Source organism: Artemia sp. Qi Xiang Cuo, chromosome 7 (assembly GCF_049724085.1).
Source record: "Artemia sp. Qi Xiang Cuo chromosome 7, ASM4972408v1, whole genome shotgun sequence".
NCBI classification, from domain to species: Eukaryota; Metazoa; Arthropoda; class Branchiopoda; order Anostraca; family Artemiidae; genus Artemia; species Artemia sp. Qi Xiang Cuo.
In genome coordinates, this window is record NC_142800.1 from 33,337,243 (window position 1) to 33,362,311 (window position 25,069).

General features: G+C 35.8%; 2 protein-coding genes and 1 long non-coding RNA gene across 4 annotated transcripts in view; 2 read left to right on the top strand and 1 right to left on the bottom strand.

Moving 5' to 3' along the window:
* Positions 1–25,069, top strand: part of LOC148950179 (uncharacterized) — a 555,619-nt gene that overhangs the window by 458,622 nt on the left and 71,928 nt on the right. The gene's annotated exons all lie outside the window — the stretch shown is intronic.
* Positions 4,637–25,069, bottom strand: part of LOC148950184 (uncharacterized) — a 76,916-nt gene continuing 56,483 nt past the window's right edge. Inside the window, exons 2-3 of the long non-coding RNA XR_016141993.1 lie at positions 7,512–7,969; positions 4,637–6,264 (exon numbers count right to left, since the gene is read on the bottom strand). This is a non-coding gene — a long non-coding RNA (uncharacterized LOC148950184). The remainder of the gene's footprint in view (positions 6,265–7,511; positions 7,970–25,069) is intronic.
* Positions 7,855–25,069, top strand: part of LOC148950185 (uncharacterized) — a 75,371-nt gene continuing 58,156 nt past the window's right edge. For both annotated transcript variants that reach the window (XM_089092197.1, XM_089092198.1), the window contains exons 1-2: positions 7,855–7,987; positions 10,261–10,352. In XM_089092197.1, coding sequence (XP_088948323.1) covers positions 7,963–7,987; positions 10,261–10,352 — 117 coding nt within the window. In that variant the 5' untranslated portion in view covers positions 7,855–7,962. The remainder of the gene's footprint in view (positions 7,988–10,260; positions 10,353–25,069) is intronic.

Genomic DNA, 25,069 nt, shown 5'->3' on the forward strand with positions numbered 1-25,069 from the left:
CATGGCCGTGAGTAAATGAGATGGTTTTGTTATGCAGTGAGTTGTTACTAGTAGTAGCACTTTCGGGTTTTTTGCAAGCCATAAATACTATAACTTAAATGCATTCAGATATTTTCTTGATAAAACATAACCGTGACAACATCAGATGGTTTTTTATTGCAGTGAGTTGTTACTAATAGTAGTATTTTCATGTTTTTTTAAAGCAATTCATAATATAACTTATATTAATTCATATTTTTTCTTTATATAACATAGCCTTTTATACATCTTATTGTTTTGTTATTCTGTGACTTGTTAATAGTATTATCACTTTAGTGTTTTTTGCAAGCAATTCATATTTTACTTTAAATGCATTCAGAAATTTTATTGATCAAAAATAGACTTGACTACATAAGATTGGTTGGTAATGCAGTGATTTTTTACTATTAGTTGTATTTTCGTGTTTTTTTTGCAAGCCATTTATGCAATACCTTAAATAAATTCAGATGTTTTCTTGATAAAACATAAACATGACTACACCAGATGGTTTTGTAGTGCAGTGAGTTGTTACTAGTAGTAGTATGTTTTGGGTTTTTTTCCATGCCATTCATACTATACCTTAAATGCATTCAAATATTTTCATGATCAAACATAGTCGTGATCACATCAGATGGTTTTGTAGTGCACTGAGTTGTTACTAGTAGTAGGCCAAACTATAAAGTTTTGAAAAGAACGAAAAGATTCAAAGAATTATTTTCTTTTTCCCTGAAAAGACACTGTCAATATAAAACTAACATAAATTAATTAAAAAACTTTTTCCACAAAATAAGTTTTTCAAAGAAAATTAAAGAACTCCATTAAACGAAAAATGAGCCAAAATTATAATCAAATAATTTACCAAGCGGGATGCTACCACAAATCAGCATCGATAAATAACATGAAACCCGAAACGAACAGAAATTACAATAAATAATTGAGTCAAACATAAAACAAGCAAAAATTAACATGAGTAGGGCTCAAAATCCCCATGCCTTCCCAAGGCCAGAATATAATTTGCGCTATACTGAAAAAAATACAAATGAATGTGCATTGTCAGTTAATATACATATACTGATATTTATTAATCAAAATGTTAATATTATTTGACTTATTAAAGTTATTAAAGTAAAAACATTTATATTTTTTCAGTAAAGTTGCAAATTATGTTCTGGTCTTGGGTAGGCATAGGAATTTTGAGCCCTACCCTTGTTAATTTCTGCCCGTTTTGAGTTTGACTCGGTTATTTATTGTAATTTCTGTTCGTTTTTTTTCATTTATTTATCGATGCTGATTTATGCAGTTTGCCGTGTGTTGCGCTTCACGAACCATTCAGGATTTTATCTTAGTTACTCTTTGACATTATCATATAAATCAGAGTTAATTTTTTTATTTCTCTATGGTTAGTTCTCTTCAACTGATTTCTAACATGATAGAAAATAATAACTTAAATGGGATGCAACTAAATGCAAAAACGTCTCATCTCTGGATGTTCACTTTCAGCCGCCCTTAGTTTTGTAATAATACCACTTTCAGACTAACTATTTTCTTGAAAAATGGGACGGAAAATTGGACCCCGTTAAAGCACTATATTCTACACCCCCCCCCCAAAAAAAATATTCAGGTATATTGCCCAAATTATATATTTCACAAGTATTTTGTCCATTTACTGATTTAGTCAGCGATGATTCAATTTACGGCTAACCAGGTTAAAAAATAAGAGACTGCATGCAAAATATTTAATTTCGGCTATATATTGGCATAATGGGGAGTTTTGGAGGTAAAATACAGTAAAAAAGTATCCAAATGTATTAAATGCAAATTTTTTGCATATTATGAAGTAAGAATTGTTGAGAAATGTTTTTCTTCCGAATTTTCCTAAAGCTATTCTTTTTATCCGAAAATTTGATAAGTATTGGTTTTCAAAGTCACTTCAGGTTAAATTAACGCTTAGACAGGGTTGCCACCACTGATGAGCAGGGTTGCCACCGCTGGTGATTTATCACCAGATCTGGGGATTTTTATCCTCCTGGTGATTTTTCGGTGATTTTCCTGAATATGGTGATTTCTGGTGATTTTTTAATCTGGTGATTTCTAGTGATTTTCATTTAAGTTGGTGATTTTTTTTACATAATTGGTTGACATTTCATGTCTGATTAGTTTCGCTGTCTTACTGAGGTGAAATAATCAGTGACTTTCATATTTTATGTCGTGTTTTTATTCGTCATTTATAAAGAGTGGCGTTATTTTGGTCTTCTGTGTATCCTTTTAGCTTGACAATCGGCTTCCCCACAGTTACAAATTTTAGTTTATAAATACATACATGTGTGTCCCGTATATGATAAAAACAGATTGAGGCTCAGAAAATAAAATAAAATTCTTAGGTAAAGAAAGCATAGTCCCACATGAACATAGATTCAGCAGCCTACGCTAGGTCTTTTTCAAGGGACTTAACAGTCTCAAGAAATCAGGGGGGCTCAGTCTCAAGGGGCTCTCGTCTAAGGAACCAGGGAAATAAGATTTATCACCGCTTGTCTGATATTTCAGCTTAAACTTGAGCCACGACAATTTTCCGAATGTTGAAAAAATATATAAGAAACTGACATGATTTGATTATTCTTTTTCTGAGCTAAAGTTTAAAACTAAGGATACCAACTATGACAGGGGGATTAAAAACGCTCATAAGCAAATGAAATTTGATTTGAAAACAAAAGAGGATTATTGGGGTTTTTCTTTTCAATAGAAACCTAGAAAAAAGAAAAAGAAAATATTTTGCAAAGTAAAGACAAAGAAAAGTATAATAGTAGTTGAATACATAAAAAGGCCCTTCATGTCCAGTAACAGGATTTTAGGTAAAATTTCAGTCTTTGCCTGGAATTTTGGTTTTAGGTTTAAATTCTCTTCCTTCTTGAGCAGTTGACGGCCTTTAAAAAACATAGCGTCTTAGCTCAGGGTGCCCAGTGCGTCTTTTTGGTGTAAAGCTTATCATTATTGACCACCGATTTCTGGTGATTTTTTTAGTGATCTTTGTGAAATACTGGTGATTTCTGGTGATTTTTTTGGTGAAAATCAGGTCATTTTTGGTGATTTTCTTGATGAAAAACTGGTGATTTTTTTTTGGTTGGGGTGGCAACCCTGCTGGTGAGTTATCACCAGATCTGGTGATTTTTTATCCTCCTGGTGATTTTTCTGGTGATTTTCTTGAATCTGGTGATTTTCTTTTTATTTCTGGTGATTTTTATTTAATTTGGTGATTTTTTACAAAATTGGTTGACATTCTATGCACGAATGGTTTCGCTGTCTTACTGAGGTGAAATAATCAGTGATTTTCATATTTAATGTCTTGTTTTTATTCATTATTTCTAAAGAGTGGTGTTGTTTTGGGCTTCTGTGTATCCTTTTAGCTTGGCAATCCGCTTCCCCATAAATACAGAATTTTGATTTATAAATACATACATGTGTGATAAAAACGGATTGAGGCTCAAAAACGGAAAAAAAATTCTCAGGTAAAGAAAGCATAGTCCCACATTAACATAGATTCAGCAGCCTAGGCTAGGTCTTTTACAAGGGACCTAACAGTCTCAAAAAACCAGGAGACCCAGTCTCAAGGGGCTTTCGTCTAAGGAACCAGGGAAATAAGATTTATCACCGCTTGTTTGATATTTCAGCTTAGACTTGACCCACGACAACAATCCGGAAGTAAAATAAATATATAAGAAATTGACACCATTTGAGGCGTCTTTTTCAGAGCTAAAGTTTACCACTAAGGATACCAACTATGACAGGGGGATTAAAAACGCTCATAAGCATATTAAATTCGATTTGAGGACAAAAGAGGATTATTAGGGTTATTGTTTTCAATGGAAACCTAGAAAAAAGAAAATATTTTGCAAAGTAAAGACAAATAAAAGTATAATAGTAGTTAAATAAATAAAAAGGTTCTTCATTTCTGATGATTTTCTTTGTGAAAAACTGGTGATTTTATTTGGTTGTGATGGCAACCCTGCGCTTAGACCGGCTTTAAATTTAGTGGTACTTATCTGTTAGCCAGTACACACTCGACAAATTGGATGTACTGGTACGGTGTTGAAACAACTGAGACGCATGGGAGAAAGATACGATACATATAATTTAGGCTGTATATTGGCTCATTCGGTGGGAAGTTGGGGTTTAACGTCGAGAAGAACATTTCCTGAATATAGGGCATTAATAATTTTATCAAACATATTTGGCTAGATAATATTCAAAATATTTTGTAAAAAATTCATAAACAAAGGAGAGGTATCCTATATAACTACTGGTCTTAAAATCTTTGATTTAAGATCGTCTTTTTAGTCTAGGATTTCAGGAAGAGGGTGGGTACCGAAGCCCCACCCCTAGTACTTTAATAATGGAGTGCCTATATTATTATGTTTTTTTTTGAAATTACTTCTTATAATCTTTACCACCTAACCATTTCAAAATAATATTTACCTATATTCAGTCTATCTATGTAGTTCTTCTTTCTAGATGTTTATCAAATGTGTGACTGAACGAAAACCCAAAAGCTGTCTGTCTGTAGCCTGTAATATAATGTATGGTCTATTCGTTAGCATAACAGAAGAACAAGCTAATGAACAAGTCGATTTCTTGAATATTAAATTTTAAAAAGGCACAACTTTTAGCAAAAAGTACTTCTTTTCACAAAAAGTTTCAAAAAAGTACTACTTTAACAGAAAGTATTCAAAAAGTACTCCTTTAATTTAAAAGCAATAAAATGCTACTTTGGTACTCTCCGTGGCAACCCTGGTTTCTAGCTTCCCCCCAGTTATATTTGAATCTTGCCTTTAGTGCAGCTGAAGCGGGTGTGGGACTGCGGGTTGACGTTTGGGACATTTTTGCACCTGTTTTGAAGTTTATCTTTTCAGACAAATGGGCAAAAAAGTCGCCTTTCACGGCAGAGCATGGTCTTAGGAATTTACCATCCTCTTTTTTTTTGGGGGGGGGGTGGAAGAGGGGGCATCGATTTCTTCTTCCTTGCTGGTGGTCGAGAGCGGCCTCCCTTCGCTCATGGGTGCCACCTCTTTACTCATAATCAGAGACTCTGCCACTTCTAGACAGAAAGCCAGGGCATTCATAGACTTTTTGGACTTTGGGGCCTTTTGGGCCTCTGTGTGTTCAAACCAGCGATTCGCTACACCCAAGTCGATCACTTGGAGCACGAGCTGTAATGTCCACTTCTTGGACTGAATAAAAACTCGATAATATGAAACCATTTGGTCGAGTTTATCGACTCGACCCATAGACTGGTTATACACTGCATAGTATATGTCAGTTATTGAGCTCTCATAGTATATGTCAGTTATTGAGCTGTGGTCAGTTATTGAGGCGATAATAACTGACCTGTAGAGCATCAACTTCACCAGACACAAGTTGCCACTTACCTATTCATGATGAAAACCTCAGCTTCTTTTCTTAAGGGCTGTAACAGGGTCAAGCTTTACACCATGTACCCTCTTTGCTCTTATAGTATATGTACCGTAAAACTCCTTCTCTTTCAGTTCTTGTAGCAGCGGTATGATTGTAAAGAAGTTGTCACAGAGAAGTTTTGTGTAAGGAAATGCGCACGACTTGCCAAGGCTAGAACCATACCTGGGCCTATGGCAAACTCCTTCTGTTTGTCAGTAAAGATACTCTTTTTCTCCTGATAGACATTGAAGGTCAGTTTTACGTCGTTGCTTTTCAAGAGTATGAAGATCTTTATACCCCATGGGACTGGTTTGCCACGTATGTACTGCTTTATGTCTAAAGCTCCAGTGTAAGGAACCATTTTCTCATCAACTGAAATGTATTCAAAAGGTGTGATACACTCAGTTTTTCGCAAGACTTGGTCAGTGACAGGTTGCACCATTTACAACCGATTCGGGCTCTGATTCAGGATCCTTGGCATTTTGTCGACCAAGTGAAAGAAGTTCTGAAGTCGGCAAAATATGTTGAAATTTAAGGCGTCGACTATAAGTGGCACGCGAGTTCGGCTGCTACAGTACATGCGATATCTATGATGTTAAAGGAACTCAAGGCAATGTGAATTCCAATGAATTTCTTTATTTCTGTAGCAGTAATACCGATACTCATTCCTGCTTCTTGTACAGAGTATTGATTTGTTTTCTCTGCCTTAAGTTCATAAAATTTCAAATCAAAATACTCATTGAAGTGTTCCATAGGTTCTTCTCGGGTAGACATGGTAAATCTTATTACCAAATTATATTACTGACTTACGAATAAAGTGAATATACCACTCGATGTCTTTTTAATGCTCTTTGCGAATATAATAATCACTTCCATTGGAAATTCAAATTTAAGCCATTTTTGAGCTCTTGAAAATTACAAAAAATATAAAATATATAGGGTGTAAAAAGGCTTAAAACATCTGTTTTAAACTTACTGTTTCATTATAAATCCTGTTTTTAATCCACAAGCACTGACTTTCCACGATTAACTTGGATATATAAAAGTTGAAAAAATTGATTTTGCAATATTATGTCTTTTTCTCCTTCCTCAATGCCGAATGTTCAAGAATGCGTTTTTGACGAAACGTCGAAAATATTAAAGCTAACGAAAGAAGGTGTAGAAAAAAGGCCTCGAGTTGATTTTGAATTGAAGTTATCAAGTTTGGTTAGTCCTATGTCAATTCTAAATTCTTGGTCAACCTTCTTAAGACCATATGCGGGCGTGCCTTGTTTGCCTCTCATTACAGGCAATCTAACGGTCTTATGTCAATTTTAAATTGTTGGTCAGCATGCCTGAGACTCTAGGCAGGCATATTGTTCCAAAACTAACAAACAAGTATGTGTCCAATAAGAGAGTCATGCATACTCCTGCCATTTACCCGTGCCCCAGCCATTTAAACATTTGCCCCTCAGTTACTTGGACTATCTGTCTTGGCTTTTCTCTGTCCACAATTGGCCATGACTTGATGCAAACTATGCAACCTACTGCACAATACTTTATAGCTTCTATTCAGCCTCTCATTTGCCTCTCATTACAGGCAATCTAACGGTCTTATGTCAATTTTAAATTCTTGGTCAGCATGCCTGAGACTCTAGACAGGCAAGCCTTTCCAAAAACTAACAAACAAGTATGTGTCCAAAAAGAGAGTCATGCATACTCCTGCCATTTACCCGTGTCCCAGCCATTTAAACATTTGCCTCTCAATTACTTGGACTATCTGTCTTGGCTTTTCTCTGTCTACAATTAGCCATGCCTTGATGCAATCTATGCAACCTATTGCAAAATACTTGATAACTTCAATTCAAATTTAAGTTATCAAGTTTGGTTAGGTTAGGTTTTACACCCTATATATTGTATATTTTTCTAATTTTCAAGAGCTCAAAAATAGCTTAAATTTGAATTTCCGATAGAAGTGATTATTATATTCGTAAAGAGCATAAAAAAAGGCATCGAGTGGTATATTCACTTTATTCGTAAGCCGATAATATGATTTGGTAAATATTTACCACGTCCAACTGGTTTTAGACTTACTCCACAATCATTTCCGATAGAAGTGATTATTATATTCGTAAATAGCATAAAAAAAGGCATCGAGGGGTATATTCACTTTATTCGTAAGTCAATAATATGATTTGGTAAATATTTACCACGTCCAACTGGTTCTAGACTTACTCCACAGCCATGGTCATCTTTTTTAAATGTACAATTTTTCCAGGTTAGTTGACGCTGCTTTCGATTTGATGCTGCCATGGCATTTGGTACAGCATCTTCTTTATCCACACTTTCAGATGATGTTTCAATGTCATCACTCTGGTTTCACACGTTCGGTGGTTTCCAATCCTCCTTTTCATCATATGAGTTTGGCAAACCGGAAAGAACAGACAAATAGGAATCTATCTCGTCCAGCATGTTGACGAAAATCCGCATACTGGACACTCCTTGTTGGCCACAAACCAAATGAACCCTGTGAAAAACTCTAAAAGTATGTACTAAGACACGAAAAAAAACACTAAAAAACGAGCAAAGAAAACAGCAAAACACAAAGAAGGATCCACTAGAAATAACATGACCAATAAATGTCTAAATTGGATGAAAAGTAGAGTGCGGGTCACAGTGTCCTCTTACAAGAATAAAAAAAAAAAAAATCAGTGAACTCTGTTTGTAGTTTCTATTGCCGAAAATAAGTAGCAACAGATAGCTCTGGACGTAAAGAACCAAAATTCAGTGGTTTTTTTTTTCTAGAAGTATATTCATAGAACTGCAGTTTAAAGGGAATTAAAATACCTGTTACGCGAATTTCCTTAAACGAAATGGGATTTAAAATACAAAAAAAAAAAAAAAAAAATTGAAGTAATATTGATAAAAAATGTACCACTTATGTTTTAACCATCGGGTACAACCCTACGAAGTTGCAAAATCTTACTGGTTTTTGAAAATGGAGTATTTAGAGCATGTCCTGAGGTGAGGATATCGTGACTGAAAGGGTTAAGCATTTGCACAAACGCAATAGCTATTTTACAATATCTGCTTCATCCTTCAATTATTTTTTAAAGGAACAAATAGGATGTGTACTAGGCCAAATTAGTACTTACGATTGGTTTATTAATAATATAACAGCAACTCTGCAGATTTTTGATATTACAAAAATCCCATACAGTCACAATCCCCCCCCCCCCATTTCATGGTTTACAATAAAGACTTCGTATTTCTTATATTTTTATTGCTTATTTAATTCCAGGTGAGTAAAAACTGAACTCACTGCGTAAAAGGGATAAAAGTGAAACCTATGGGAAAAGAAAGCAGACGAAATTTGAACTGATACACTGGAAAGATTAGCGAAATTTGAACTGGCAAAAACCCAGCATGTACGAGATAAGAGTGTTGGCCCCCTTTGTGTTCCACCTCCATCTACCCATTGTTTGGTTACACCACCAGATCAAACTGAATAATTCTGTTGTGTATTCGATGCTATACCTTGTTCTTATTAAAGAAAGTATGGACTTGAATAGATTCAAACTCGGTCAAAATAAATTAGGTCCTTGGGTACCAGGTCTGCAACCTCTTAGATAAAAAGCTGGTATAGCAACGTGCTAATTTTAGTATCCTATAAAGTCAAAGGAGTCTAAAATTGAGGTAGAACCTTATATAATTCTGCCCCCCTTAGCAAATCAATACCATTATAAAGATGACTTACTAATATCTGTGTCTGTCTATCTATCTGTATCTATCTATCTGTATATATTATCTATCTGTGTTTATAGAGAAACGGTGTGATCATTACTCGCTAAAACTGGCCCCCTAGAAAAACCTCCAATTAACAATTTACATGTACAACATTGGGTGCAAAGATTCTTAAATACACCTCCTTCAGCCCTACCCCCTTCCAAGGACTGTAAGTCTACAATTTTCATATTTCAAACCTTGTTCAGCTAAAAAGTATTCAAAAAGAATCTAGCGTAGGAAAAAAGGACCATAAGAACGAAATTTCTCAAGTTATTAAAGCTAAACAATTATTTAAGAAGTATAGCTTTCAATACAGAAGCGGAAGCAAAAGACGGTCCAAGAGAGAAGCGGAAAAAAATTTCTCTGAAGACCCACCCCCTCTTCCCTAGAACTACAAATCCAGTCACCAATGTTGAGAATTGTTTTAATAATTAAGTCTCCAGTGCGGGTCTAACCAAAGCTAGGGCATTCTGGGGAAACTCTCTTAGAGTCAAAATCAAAGTCTCCAGAATTATAGTCTCTAGCCATAGGGTGTCCAGAGCTGTTTTAGCTTTCTGAAGAAGGCAAATATTTCTAGGAGAAGCATACAATGCTTCCATAATCTTTCCATCTTTGTTTTCCATCTAATTAACCTATATTTTATGTTTATTTGAACGCTTTTGCTCCTATCAACAAATGCATTTGAAAGATAACCTATTTACCGCTACTCTGGCTTTAAGGCAAAATGATTATAAATTGTCTTAGCGAAGTCTTCTTTCTCCCACCAAGCATATTTCCTTTGTACACTGAATACATGTATATTCTACCATGTCATTCATTTTAAAAACTTTCGTGGGGTACTGACATTGCCAGGTGAATCTCCGATTTTAGACATTTTTTAAAAGACCTGGTTACCAGAATGGCCAACTTTGTTGAAAGACCTTCATAATTTTTAGGTTGCTCACTTTGACCCCTACTTTTAAATTTTAGTATGAATTTTGAATGGCCTTTCAGTTTAGCAAAAGCGATAGAATAAAAAAGATTCTGTTTCAGATGACCTGTGCATCGCAATGGGCGTCCTCTCAATCATTTCATCAGTCGGTAGTCTTGTTTTAAGTGGACATTTGCTTTATGGGACCAGATCTGTAAGTTTAAATTGCATATTGTCAGAGGAAAATGGCCAGTTTTACTTTTCGAGGGAGCAGTATTTATTTTAAATCTACCAGATAAATAATGGTTTTGACCTTTTGAAAATAGTAAGATTTCAAAGATTAATTTAATATGGTTTTGACAACACCAAATTAAATATTTTTAGATGTTTTTTTTCTTTTTTTTAAGAAGCATTGATGGAATTGCAATGAAATACACACAATCCAAAAAAATAACTATCGTAATAATTATTTTCTTTGTATTGTTTGGTTTTGTTTGGACGGTACAAATACCCCGGCGATAATCAGATATAGAGCAAAAAAATTTGCAATGATGTTTTCATATTAATGAATATTCTTTGGCAAGCGGACATGATTTTGCACCAGGAATTAAAGCAAACAGGTTTATTCAACTGAAAATAAGGAGCAACATTATAACTTAAACAAACAGAAATTATTATGTATATGAGGGGGTTTGCCCTTCTTCAATATCGGGCTCTTCACGCTCAAGTTTTGTACTACTTTTAAAAAAGCTTGTTATTGATTTGATTAAACGAACCCTTGTGTTACAGGAGCCATTCTTAAAGAATTGGGATAATATTCAAACTTTAGCGTAAAGAGCGAGGTATTCTAGAAGAGAGACCCCCCTTATATGTGTAATAGCTTCTGTTCGTTTTAAGTTTTAATGCTCCTTACTTGCCATTGAATTTTTTTTCTTTTAAATTTCTGACCGCCTTTTAACTAATGCCAGGCTATTTGGCTCCAATTCCACGGCAAAACTACCTTGCTCAAAGGAAAGAACCTTCTGCAAAATTCGATCCCAGTGAAAATTTACCCCGGACAGTTACCCTTAGCATCCCCATGTAAAAAATCCTATGTAAAGAGAAAGAGCAAAGAAAAAGATAAGAAAACTAAAAAACCCAAAACAAAGTCTCCCTGCGGAAAATCCCTCCAGTAGAAAATTGCATACTGTTTACATATAACATTTGTTACTAGGAAGTATACCGACATTTTGTTGGAGAGGCGGGTTGTTTCTGGTGGGGGGGGGGCTACGTGTAGGGGTCTTCCCATGGAGGAGTTTTTGTAGCAGGAAGGATTTTTTTGGATGGGGAGCCGGATTTTCCAGCGTTATTAAAAGCGATCAGAAATTAAGTAAGAAAACAAGTTTTTTCAACTGAAAGTAAGCAGCAGTGTTAAAACTTAAAACAAACAGAAATGTTATGTATATGAGGGGGTTTGTCCCTCCTCAATACATCACTATTTAAGCTGAAGATTTTTTTAGGGCAGTTCAAAAAGCTTAACAATCTACTTAGACAGCCCTTGAGTTTCAGGAGTCATTCTTATATAATGGGAACAAAAAGTCAAACTTCAGCGTAAATTAAGCGGTCCTAATGTTTATGAAAATGTCTATCTTAAAGATTTGGGAAAAAAGTCAAACTTTAGCGTAAAGAGAGATAGGCTTAAGAGGACTAAGCCGCCTCATGTATTGAAAAATTTTGTTTATTTAAAGTTTTAATGTAGGTCCTTACTTTTAGCTGAAATACTGTTTTTTTTTCTATTTAATTTTATAAAGGGGTTACTGCATTGAAAGAAACGACACATCATTAACACAGAATTCTGATTAATGGATAATTTTTCTGGACCTGGTCTGTTTTGGTGGGCGTTTTCAGGCTGAAAAATTTCTTCCTAGCTATTTTATCTACTATGTGTTGCCTCCCCGTAGTAGCTTAATATTTGTAGGCATGGATACATAGCGAGTCAGAGGTAATAGGCTTGAGACTGTCGGGGCAGGATGACGAGTCTTGTTGATGGAAGAGCATCGTCAAATGCTGAAAACCATAGTGTGACAAAGAATAGGCTCAGGATTGCACAAAGCTTCCCTTTATACTGGAGGTCCCAGGGACTTCTTACTGTCCGGTTCTAAGCTGGCTTAAGTGCTTTGATTTAGACTTGAGAAGATGTGTTGGCCCCCATCATGCATTGGTTTCCATGGTCATTGTTTTTTCTGAGGCCAAAATAATTTCAATAATTTAAAGAATATGAAAGTTGCAACTTAGAAGGTTTTGACGTTAAAAAATAACTATCGTATCGACATTTTGACCGACGAATTGAGACTATTCAAACTTGACTTATAATGAGTTTCAGAAACTCATATCCCAGGGGTGTGGCATTAGGTGATAGAGAATGTGTTTGCTCAAACAGAAAGGATTGGGTACATAGACAGGGAGTAGGGCTCATGATGAACAAGGAAGCTGCTAAGTCTTGTTCAGGCTGGGAAGGTATTAACAATATGAAGACTGATCGCTCATTTTATGACTAAAAAGTTAAGGGCATCAGGTATAGTAGTATATGCCCCTGTAACCGACTGACGGAGCTATTAGTGGTTCAAATGAATTTTACTTACAGTTACAGGAGCAATAGACAGGGTCCCAGGTAGAAATGTGGTGTTTCTATTAGAGGATTTTAACTCCCAGGTCGGTAGAATTAGGGATAGATCATATCCTAGCCCTGGTAAATTTGGTGTAGGAAAAGAAAACAGCAATGGCTATGGACTGTTGCAATTTTGAGACGAATTGAGACGATTCGAACTTGACTTATTAGGAGTTTCAGAAACTCATATCCCAGGGGTGTGGCATTAGGTGATAGAGAATTTGTTTGCTCAAACAGAAAGGATGGGGTACATAGACAGGGAGTAGGGCTCATGATGAACAAGGAAGCTGCTAAGTCTTGTTCAGGCTGGGAAGGTATTAATAATATGAATACTGATCGCTCATTTTATGACTAAAAAGTTAAGGGTATCAGGTATAGTAGTATATGCCCCTGTAACCGACTGACGGAGATATTAGTGGTTCAAATGAATTTTACTTACAGTTACAGAAGCAAATAGACAGGGTCCCAGGTAGAAATGTGGTGTTTCTATTAGAGGATTTTAACTCCCAGGTCGGTAGAATTAGGGATAGATCATATCCTAGCCCTGGTAAATTTGGTGTAGGAAAAGAAAACAGCAATGGCTATGGACTGTTGCAATTTTGTAGGTATACCAACCTAGTTGTAACAAATACGATGTTTGGTTATAAAATGGCCCATAAGTTAACATGTTATCCGGGTGATGGTAAGACAGAAAACCTCAGTAGAGTAGTACCTACCATTTCTATCGCGCCCCTAGTAATCTCCATATTATTCTATCGCGCCTCTACACCTTTTCAAAGAGAGTGAGTATCCTCTCACACAGTTTGACGTAGAATTTTTTTTTTAAGTTGGCGAGGTATGATGTGGTCAAACATGTTTTGAGAGTATGGTCGTAATTATATAACTTAAGTAGACTGGTTTTTGAGTCAACATCTGTTTTTTAAAAGTCATTCAGAGAGCGGAGGTTACTCCATATACGATAACTTGATTGGTGATTGGGATTTGAATAAAAGGAATAGTTTTCTTTACATCTCGTATTAGTGTGATACTGGAACTCAAAGAGAATAATTTATTTGTGAATATAATAGTAGAGAAAAATGAATGGTGCATTTACATTATTGGAGATTAAGGATGGACTGGGCATCAGTAGCGACGATATACGAGTAAACAATGGGGCTGTGAAAATAAACGTTGGCTGTAGACTATGTCTTGAATGGGACACTCTCTATGCTAGATACGTGATATCATTAAGCAAATTTAAACAGGAGGAGCAACTATGTTTTGCTGGAAACGTGAATATTCTCCATATAAATAAACTTCGGTCAGCATTAGATGTCCTATCGAAATATATTGATGAGAACAAAATTCATCAGTGAATATTATTAATGTAATTATGTTCAATAAAATAGTTTCTAAATCAAAAGTATTTTTCTTTCTATAGTAGACTAGCGTATATTTTTTAGAGTAGAAAAAATTCTGGTCAGTCTGAAGTTGGTTGTGAGAGAGTTAGGACTAAAAAAATGGATAGATCTGAGAAAGAGCGAATCATGGGGGATATAGTTCTTATGGAAAAACGTTTGATTCTAGATGACGATTTTCTAGAGCTGTCTATTCAAAGGAAGATATTTTCTCGGGGAATGCTTGTCGATATAATGAAAACTGATTCTCCATCATTAGAATATTGTATGAAGCTTCTACTTCAGCGTCTAAATGCATTTACAAAATTTATTGATATATTGATCACAACACGGTCAAATGATGTCATGGATATGCTTTTAAACATTAGTTTATAAATTTAGGACTTTTTTCCTGAGAAAGATGGGGCTCAAGGACGATCTACTCCTCTCTCTCTCTCAGACAATTTTTCGTTGCTGCTAGCTCAGTTTCATAGTGGCAGTGAGAGTGACACCAAATGGCAAAATGTTCCATTCATATCACCTATGTATGTACACACTGGGCAGCTGGTCATCATGTGATAATTGCACAAAGTTTGATGAGTCTGATGAAAAGTGTAGATTTTGCAACCCAAGCAAATTGCATAGAGGATATGCTGTACAAATTAAAGGTTGTATTTCCTGTCTTGAAGATGTGTGTGACTCTCATCCTAGAGGCCACCTATGCTCCAATTGTCACTATGATAAATGTAATCAGTGGGAGAATACATATCCCGGTATGATTGGAAATAATCCTAACCGTGATTTTAGTTTATTGCTAAGAGATTGGTATCGTCATGGTTTTAGATTGTTCTGGGAGGAGGAACCGGGTTAGCGATTTAACTGTTGGAACAACAAAAGAATATGGTTTCTACGTCATCGTTGTGAAGACAATGGGTATTATGATTATAGACCCACTGATTTTTATTTGGCTCTGACGGAATGTGATTCGCCACTTGAGGACACTGTTTGTGAAATTGCTTCACATAAGCATAGTGAAACATGTGAATTCTATATAATGAATGAGAATAGTATCATTGACTATACAAAGAGATATGACAAGAGTGAAGTTACACTCTACTGTATAAAACGTGACCCTGAAATTGCAGTACATCAGGATCAGTACACTGTGAATTCAGATAATCTACCTGCACTAGTTGTTGTCGACAAATACCTAGTAGAAGATGAAATCTAAAGAGAAGAAAAGTCGTTTTATCATGTATATAAATTTTTATCATTTATTAATAAACAATTTCACATACATTTTTAGAACGTTTTGTTCGTAGGGCACTAAAATCAATATTAAATACGCTTGTAAGTATATTTTCCACTAGAAAGTCGTTCAATCTAGGTAAATCAACGTAAATGTTGAGAAACTGCTTGTAGGTATAGCCACGACATCTGAACATGAAAAAGAGTAGTGCATGAAAGCCACATGTCTTAGTCGTTAAATCCTGTACACTTCGTTGATTTTGAATAATGGTCGTCCCCCAGCTCTTAATTCAGTTGCTGATATATGGGTTGTAGAATTTAAAAGAGAGAGCACGAGGGTCAAAAAATTCATTATTCTTTAATATTTAATAGTTGAATAGCAAATATCTAGTCTTCCATGTTAATGGGCTGCTAATAACAATGGTAAGCGTATTGTTAAAACACGGAATTTTTTTAATGAAGTCAGAATGTATACAATAGGAGATGTACTGGGACATGTATGGATCCATACTAAATACGTTGATTATTTGGTTTGTGTTCATGGTGCTAGGTCTAGTAGAACACTGCCGTCGGGTGTGATTTACCAATAGGTTTCAAATTGACTCAGTGATATTAGCGTGATACTCTCAGTCAGAGCATCGGCAAATGTACACTCAAAACGTACATTCCCTGTTCGTACTATGCTCATATACTGAGTCCCTGACAAGTTCAAAACAATAACCCCATGATTTTTTGAAAACATTGAATCGGTTATTCTATTTTCAAATAGTTGAGAGTCATGATCTAGGGATTGCGTGGTCAACTCGTACAGAGTTCTATAGGATTTTTTGTCAAAAGGGAGAATGTACAGTGTAGTACCATTCACTTTGCACACAATAATATATAGACAGAAAAAATTAAAATCATGGGGGGATTCATTCCAGTATATAACGTCACTGCTACTCTTCACAAAGACCAAAGCCAATTTTGATGGGATTTTTCCATTGATAAATTATGAATCGCTATTGGTACAAGAGCCGGCGGAAATCTGATGTTGACTGGTGATCGTATGGGGGACCAGAAGTTTAAAGTTGTTGACATTGACTTTTAGCTTTTCCACTGCCAATGCAACAGAGCTCATAACTTGTTGTTTTCGAACGTGGAGAATTGCTGATGTGATAATGACATTTGCATCGGGTGCTGCAGTAAGTGTTTTTCTCAAAATGAAGTTCGATGAAGCCCCCTGTAACTTTATGTCAATCTTGATACTGGGGAGTAACCATTGAGATATATTGAATATCTCATGATTTAATTTTCCAACCTGATTATACTCCTGGGTCACTGTAGAAGTCAAATCACCGTCAGTATCAATACCTGATCGATATTCATAGCCCAATGATTGTCCTCTCAACTCCTTGTATGCCTTTGGTGTCATCATCATAAATTGTATGTAGCTTGCATAGTTTGATAAATTATTGCTAGTGCTCACCAAAGCACCATTAATAAATACATTAATTTATTTGAATAGGTTGTGTTGAATACATTTCTTGTAGGAGAGACCATCGGCAGCATTTGGAGTTGTATTATCTGACCTTCTCGTTACCGCAACATTTAAATCAACAAATGTCGAGGATAAATCAATGAAGTAATCTTCATTGGAAAATAATTGAAATTGTGTACTTATCGAGAGGTGGTGGTGGGGATGAAATTGTTCAGAGTAGCCATACTTGACACTGGCACCAACATTTCCAGTATCTAATAGATTCAATGAGGAGCTAATTGATGGATATGCTTCCTTGTAGGGGGAGATCAGTCATCTTAAGAGAAGACATCCTTCTTTGATCTAAAAATCTTTGTCTTTTTCTTCTTCTGCTTATTGGTGTTCCTTGTTTTATTCCTCAAAGTCCTTGTTGATGTCCTTTGCTTCCCGCCTGAGTGGAGACTGATGAGTGAATGACGTGCACGTATCCTTTTCAATCCCTTCCCATTTTGTCGAGATTTTAAATAATCACCAATGGCTCCTGCTGAAGATCTAATGTTTTCCTTAACACTCTCAATGAAATCCCTGACCGACCACCAGTCCTGTAGTATGGAGACAGCAAAATTTCCCAAAACAGGTAAGACATATTTTCTGACAAGTGGTAGTGCAGAACGAGATTGCCTCGCAATCCAGCTACCAAGGTCATAGCCAGACATTGTAGTATGACCCTTTTAGCAGTCCAATCCGTTGCCTATTTGACATTGAATTAAAGCAACAAGATAAAACTCAATATCGGGATAGACAAATGGAAACTTTACATTGTTCATTTAAGCTGATTGTGCTGTCGCTGACAATGGGTCAAAAATGACATGTAATCACTCCTAGGCCTTTTGTTATTGCTAGAAGATCCGCCACTTCACTTTTTAATGTTAACTGAAAGAATTCAGTATACGAAGCATTTAGTGTAAGATACTGATGATTTCGTACATTATAATGATGAACATATTGATGAGTTGTTTTTCGTTAAATAAAACGTAGGAGGGGGACAATTGAATTACCGACTCTACAAGTTTACACAAATGACGAATTTAGAAATATTAAAGAGTCCGAGGCAAAACCAGGTGGATAATCAGCAAAAATGACTTGATCCATCCCGTAAACGGTGCCAGCATTTTTCCCATTGATCGTATTCTGTTTAAAGCCCAGAACGTCTCTCAGATTATCACTGAGAATAATTATTTCAGTGTCAACAGGTGAGGTAATGTAAATCATATCATGTTCCAGTGAATAATTAAAATGGAACGTACCATTCCTACGATATGAGATTTTTCTATTGATTGTACGACACAACTCTTTCATATTATCGAATTGAATATATTGCAATTTGGATATTCACTATATTCAATTGCTTCAACTCATTCTTAGTTGACAAAGAGTGTCCAATAGTATGGTTTAACGTTCATATCATACACACGATCCTTTTTCAGGATGTCATAGGTTTTTTTGAGAATACAGTCGACAAGAACCACTTCATACGCACCATCAAATTTGATGGCTGGGGAGAGATTTGTCCAAAAATCACTTGTCGCATTCAAGTCGTTGTAGAGAGGATCAGAGACGTTGGACTTGAAAGCTGCATAGAAATCATTTGGCATTGTCAATACATTCAACACCGATCCAAGAATCAAAATCAGAGTTGTATCCTAGCCACCGAACAAGTAACTGTTTCTTACCCCTGCGACTACGAGTCTTTAATATCTTTTCAATTTGATATATTTCACTATTATTTTTAACTTTTTGTAGATCATAGTCATAAAAGCCGCCGAGAATCTCTTCATCTTTGGTATCACCCAGGCGATAAGTTATGGGTTTAGTTTCAAGGATTTTTTCCACTTTAAAAAATTCTTTGAACCACAAGTAAGTCCCCTTTTCAAAAACATAAGCTACTCTATTAATTTAAAAAGTATCACCAACATTTAATTTATTTTCCTTCTTGACAGTCGTGTCATTGGAATATTGTTTAAGAAAATTTTAATTTTTATAACGATAAGAATTATTAAAATACGTTTGCGTAGAGTTGGAAAATGATAGATGAGATCGTTGATTAAAAATCAACATGATTTTATCTAGATCATGAATAAAAGCCGCTGTATTTTTCAATGTACAATATCTTGAAATTAAAAGTCAAATATTTCTTATCAATCGTTCGGCCAATGCAGCCTTTATAGGACTATGACTACGATAGAGCAGTGTACTATATTTCTCTAGTACTTTTGCAACATGGGGATTAACAAATTCACTACCGCAATCCGTTTGAATTTTTTTATATGAATCCTGTTCGAGAATACTTTCAATTGCCTGAGCAATTTCAACACCTCTCTTCGAGCGCAATGGAATTGCATATGCATAGCGACTAAAAACACTGATTGCAAGTAGAATGTACTTGTATGGTGTATTGTGACGTCTTTGAATCTCATCTAGAGTCATGAGATCTGCTTGCATTATATGCAATGGGAAAAAGGCTTTAGTTGTTTGATATTTATTGGCACGAAGTCTATGATTTCTATACAGAGTGTAACTTGATTCATTTTGTAGATAGTCTTGTACACTTTTAGTGTGAACACCAGTGACCTTGGAAAGAGTGGTGGGGGAACTTAAACTCCCCCCTCACCAATATTTTCATAAACACCTTTCAGAACATCAACCATTTTGAACGTAAACACGTTGTGTAACGTCTGCTACCCTTTTGTATACTGGATGGTGATGGTAACATGATACGTTTTCGCTTTTTCCTCGCCACCATAGTCTAGTTTTTTTTCCACTAGGTTTGCTAGTATTTTCCAAGATTGATTTAAAATCTTCTTCTTCTTCTTCATGTTCATATTTTAATGGTGTTGTTGTTGATGATGATGATGCATGTTCATTTAATTTTTGCGGAAGTTTAATGTATTTAGAAAGTTGTATAGATGAGCGTCAAATGATAGTAGTCCTTTACGATTTGTAACCATATAGTAGATTAAATCAAGTAGATTATAGCTCTTGACTTGAATTATAATCCCTTTCACATTGCTCTCAAGTTGAATATAATCTTAACTAGTTGCCACGAGATAGGTTAGGAGTCGTGTTAATTTTTCAACCAATTTTTTGGGCCTATTAATTACCAATTTAAAAAAAAATTAATACAAATACACGTTATTTAATTTTGTTCCAGCAGCAGCAGCAGACTCTTGAGAAGATGATTCTTTTTTGTGATCAATACCAGCAGCAGTGGGCTTCGACCGATAGTACTTAAGTTTGTCCACTCGGCGAAGTGCATCTTGAAGTAAAAGCAGTTTTTTATCATCCTCAATATACTCATTGTCAAGGAATTTACTCAGATTGTTCTCAAAGTGTTCCACGGGTGAGAGAGCGAGTTCTATTGGAGTCAATTTTGAGGGTTTTGCCATTCTCACTAGAGAAAACTATTTACAAGTCCTGCAATTATTGGCAGTAAAAGTGTGAAAAAACTACCGCCCGCCTGAAGAAGTTTTTTCCTTTTAAAATTCTTTCCTTTTCTTTTTAGAGGCCCCTGTACGTACAATGGAACGATGTTGCTTTGCCTGTTGCTTAACTACTTCCGGCAGTTGAACATTACTCTCAATCAAATTCAAACATAGTTCAGATATTAGAATAATGAAATCATTATCCAGACACTGTTTGAGCACGACTTTTCTTAGGTAAGAGTCTGAATTGTTTAAAACTTAGAAAAAATGTTTATTGTTAAACATATTAATCGGGGTCACCATACGGACTAATAGTTCTCTTTCGTTTTCATGGGTAAACTTAAAGTATCTTCATTTTTAAAAATATATGTAACCAAACTCAAATCCTCGGGTGTATTTTGATTAAGATCCAATAGGATATAGCCGTGGATTTTATTAGTTGCCTGATTTTATGCTGATAGCAGAAATTTAGGGGCACCTGGATAGATTTGTTTATTGAGGTTTATTAGCGAGCTAGAATCACGAACAACTCTGTAGATGATGTAGTAGGTGCAGTTCAAAGCAAGTGTTCGCATACATTTGCTCTGATGAAAGAGATTGTGTAGAACCAGAGTAATGGAAATCTGTTCATGATGAGAGCGAACAGTGAACAATTGCAGCATTTCCTGGGACCATTGTTCAATAGATTCAGCCAGATCGTCAATGATCAGCCAAGAGTTTGGTTCAATAATGCTGAAAACATAAAGTCCCTGTATGAATTGTATCTGCACCAAACCCGTGGTGGCAGCAATTGCTTTTATTTTATCGTATGACTCCTGCCAAATACTGTAACAATAGTAGATGTTTTCGGCTTTTCCATAAACATTTTATCGCAATTTTTAATTATTTTAGTTAAGAGTGTTGTTTTGCCTGACATTGACGGCCCACACAGAAACGATCTGAATAGTGTTTTAAATTGATACATGGTCCTTTCAATAGTTCACCTAGAAAACTAACTGTAGACTATAGTTGTTTAAGGACTAAATAATTTCCCTACTCCGTTCAAGAACAATAATAAAAAGAAGAAGACGAATAAATAATCATATTTTCTTTTATTATATGCATAAAAAAGTAACAATACTTAAAAATACTACATTGAAAAAAAAGAACATTAAACATGACAAAAAAACACTTTTTTAATTTATTTATAATAAAAAATACAAAATTTACACAGGCACAGAGAAAAACACTTAAATAAACAAACTTTTTTTTGTTTATTTATAGAAAAAATACAATATTTATTATAATAAATAACTTGAAATAATATCACTTTTTTTTTAATGAAACATGTATATTTAAAAAATCTGCTCTAAGTAAAAAAAAATAACTTTGGTAGTGGCGGTGCGCCCCTCCGCTGGCGGCCAGCCCCTCCCCCCGGGCCGAGAGGCCCCCCCAAAGGCCACGAGGCTCCCCCCCCCGGGTCGTATGCAAATTTTTTATGTCCGTTATGCAAACCAAGACTGTCCCTCTGGCTAACACATTCGGCCCGGTCGGAAGTTAAATAGTGACCAAGAGGGAGGGTAGTCACACCGTCTTGACAAACATAGACCTGGTCAGAAATGGTACTCATGGTAACTTTTTCATTTACATTTTTTTAATACATTTACATTAAAGTTCCTGTAGTTGAGGGAACAAATTGTCAGCATTATGGCTCTTGGAATTTTATTTTCAACAATACGACTCCTGTAGACTTCCAATTCAAATTGTTACGTTAAATAATATTTGTGCACTCCTTTGCAAAATATGTTCATGTTCTCGTCGTGTGTCTATACAAAATTCACTTCTAAACTTAAAAACACACATCAAGAAATAAAGCCACTTCCCATGTCAGGTTTAGAATATAAAATTTGATTTGTTTCCTGACGTTTAACTAGCTCGGGGTAAAGCCCACTTCAATTGGTGTAGTTCCTCCCTGAGCTAATAATGTCACCATGAGCCAATTCACCAATTAGGTTTGGGGTTTTTACTTTTAACAGTATATAATCTGTGTCCCCGCAGTAGACCTCTACTTGCCTCTTTTCCGGCCACTGTACCCTAGCCACATTGTAGTAGAATTCCAAAATGATCTTTTTAGAGATCTCCAAGATCACACTGCCTGCAGCAATATTTTTATTCGGGACAATGCGTCTTTTTTTCCTATTCAATAGTACCATGTCCGGGCCAATGATTGTGAAGGAAGTGTAATTTGGATCGGCAATATTTCGAACACATTGCTCGGAATCAGTCACGACGGCACAACGAGTCCTATTGCGAACACTCTCACACATTTTACCGAAAGCCAAATTCAAAATGAGCTTTTACAATTCTTTTTCGGCTTTCGTCTGCGCTTCAGAAAGTTTGTTGACAAAAGTGTCAACAAACGTTTTCAGATAGGGTTTTTGACTAAACTGGAGCGCTCTATGAACCTTTGTGACGTTGAAACCACCGTTGCACATCCATTTTAAAGTCACATGATGAACAACAATATTTTTTTTCGGCAGAAGGTCAGCAATAAGTTTTTGTTTTGAAGGTGACCAATGCAATCCGTCCAACTCGACTAAACGCCTATTGCGAGGGCTCAAAGAGTCCTTAGTCACAGGTCTATTGATGCATGTGAAAACAAAATCCTTTACTGGATTGTGAAGTTCGACTGGTATCTCCCCATCAATTTCAAAAAACCATCCAACCGGTCCGTTCTCCTCAAAACGGTCAATGTTGGGGAAATGGGGAGCTTGAGGGTCATTGAGCCATTTATTGTCACCGCAAGGTAGCGCATAATGGGACATGGCCGAGGGGAAGAGAGAATTAATATCAAGGGAATCTGCTTTCGATTTTGTCCCCGTCTTCTCTCCAGTTTGATCAGTTTCCAAGATACGATCCCCGTGAAAAGCAAATTCACCCCTCATTGACCTTTCGATTAACAGAGGCTGATCAATGTCAGTGATTAGCCCAATTTTGTTTCTGCTAATTTTCAGGATGAGGTCCATGACCAAATGAAGAGATGAAAATTATAGCCCAAATCAAGATTAAATTCACCATAGATTTTGTCCGTATTTTTACATATAATGTCTAACAGAGTTAACTCATCACTCGACAAATACAGCTTGCAATGGTTAAAGCCGTTTTTACATACTTCCACGGCCCACACTTTTTTAAGGAAACTGCATTCCTCGGGGATGCACCTACGGTCATGTAGACTTTCGTAAAACGATTAAATTGAAGTACTAGTTTTCTCGGCGAATCTCGACATGGAACAAAAATCAACATAAGGATATATACCATTGACCGTCAAAAAATCATATATATCATTTGAAAATTGTTGCTTGAGAAGGGGGAAAGCGTTGCAGCCGTCATCGTTTTTCTGCACTTGAATTAATTCGCTCAATGATTTAGGATAAAAAACTGTAGGAATCTAAAAAGTGAATTTTATTGATGTACTCAACATCGACTTCAACAAACTTCCATATAAATTACAAAACAAGCAACTTTTCCGATGATTTAGAAATAATTTTGTAGGAAAAGCTGTATATCACCCATGCATCATCCACTGTTCCATTTTTTTGAAGATATGCCATGGCTGGTAGCACATACTTCAGATCGTAGTTAGAGTTATGTATAAAACCGGAAGAAAGAGTTGCTGTTTAATTTTTGAATTACATGAATTGTGAGCCCACCCCCGAAAGTTACTTTTTCCCGTTGAATTGGGGTCAATAAGATGATTATGATCCTGGACCGCGTCTTTTGGGGCAAGAATACCCGTACCAATCCAAAAAATCGTCCCGCTTTTTAGTGCAAGTAGTTCCTTATCTGATAATATCATACTGTATTTTGTGTGACGCAATCGGGAATTTGTACTACTTGCTGTTTTTATTAAAGATACAAATAACTTTCCATGCTACCCTCCTCGTTTATAGCCAAAAAAAACTCTCCCAGATGCTTTTTGTTATTGGAATCGCGACAAGCATGCGCATAGGACACGCAACTAGTTTGTGTTCCTTGACTATATTTGGCCTTGATGGGTCTGATACCTCCACCAGTCTTGATTCACGATCTAAACATACTTTATCAACTTGTAGCAGGGAATTTTGGAAATTTTTAAATTGTAAAGTATCTTTACCTTCTGCCGGCATTTCAGTTCTTTGATTGCCATGAATTTTGTAATGTCTCATATGATCTGAGAATATTCGCTCAGATGTGAATGGGGAAAGGCACATTGGGCAATAGTGACGGTTCCCTTTCTGAACGCCTGGGGCTAAGATTCAACTTACTGCCACAACGGGGAAAAAATGACCACAGGAATTTAAATCTTTGGGAGGCTCATAAATAGACCATACCAAATTTTTATCATTATCTAACATCAGTGTCTTAACTGAATACAAAACCCCTTTCTTATTTGCTTTCTTTCCCCCATTTACGATTTCTGTGTCATACTGGAGGACAACCACCCCCAACCCAAGATTTTCATTTGCTTTTTCGAATATGGTTATTTCTTTCAAGGACACCGGATACTTCCCCTCTAAACAATCAAAATTTACTTTAGGGAAATTTTTTACACCGTTACGTTAAATGCCGTCGAGATTTTTCATTACTGATTTTTTTTTAATGTTTTATGGGCTGGTGCTAAAAATACGTATTTAAAGCATTGTAGCCCTGTGTCAAAATCGAAACTCTGAACCCCTTTGGTCGCTGACAAATCCGGGT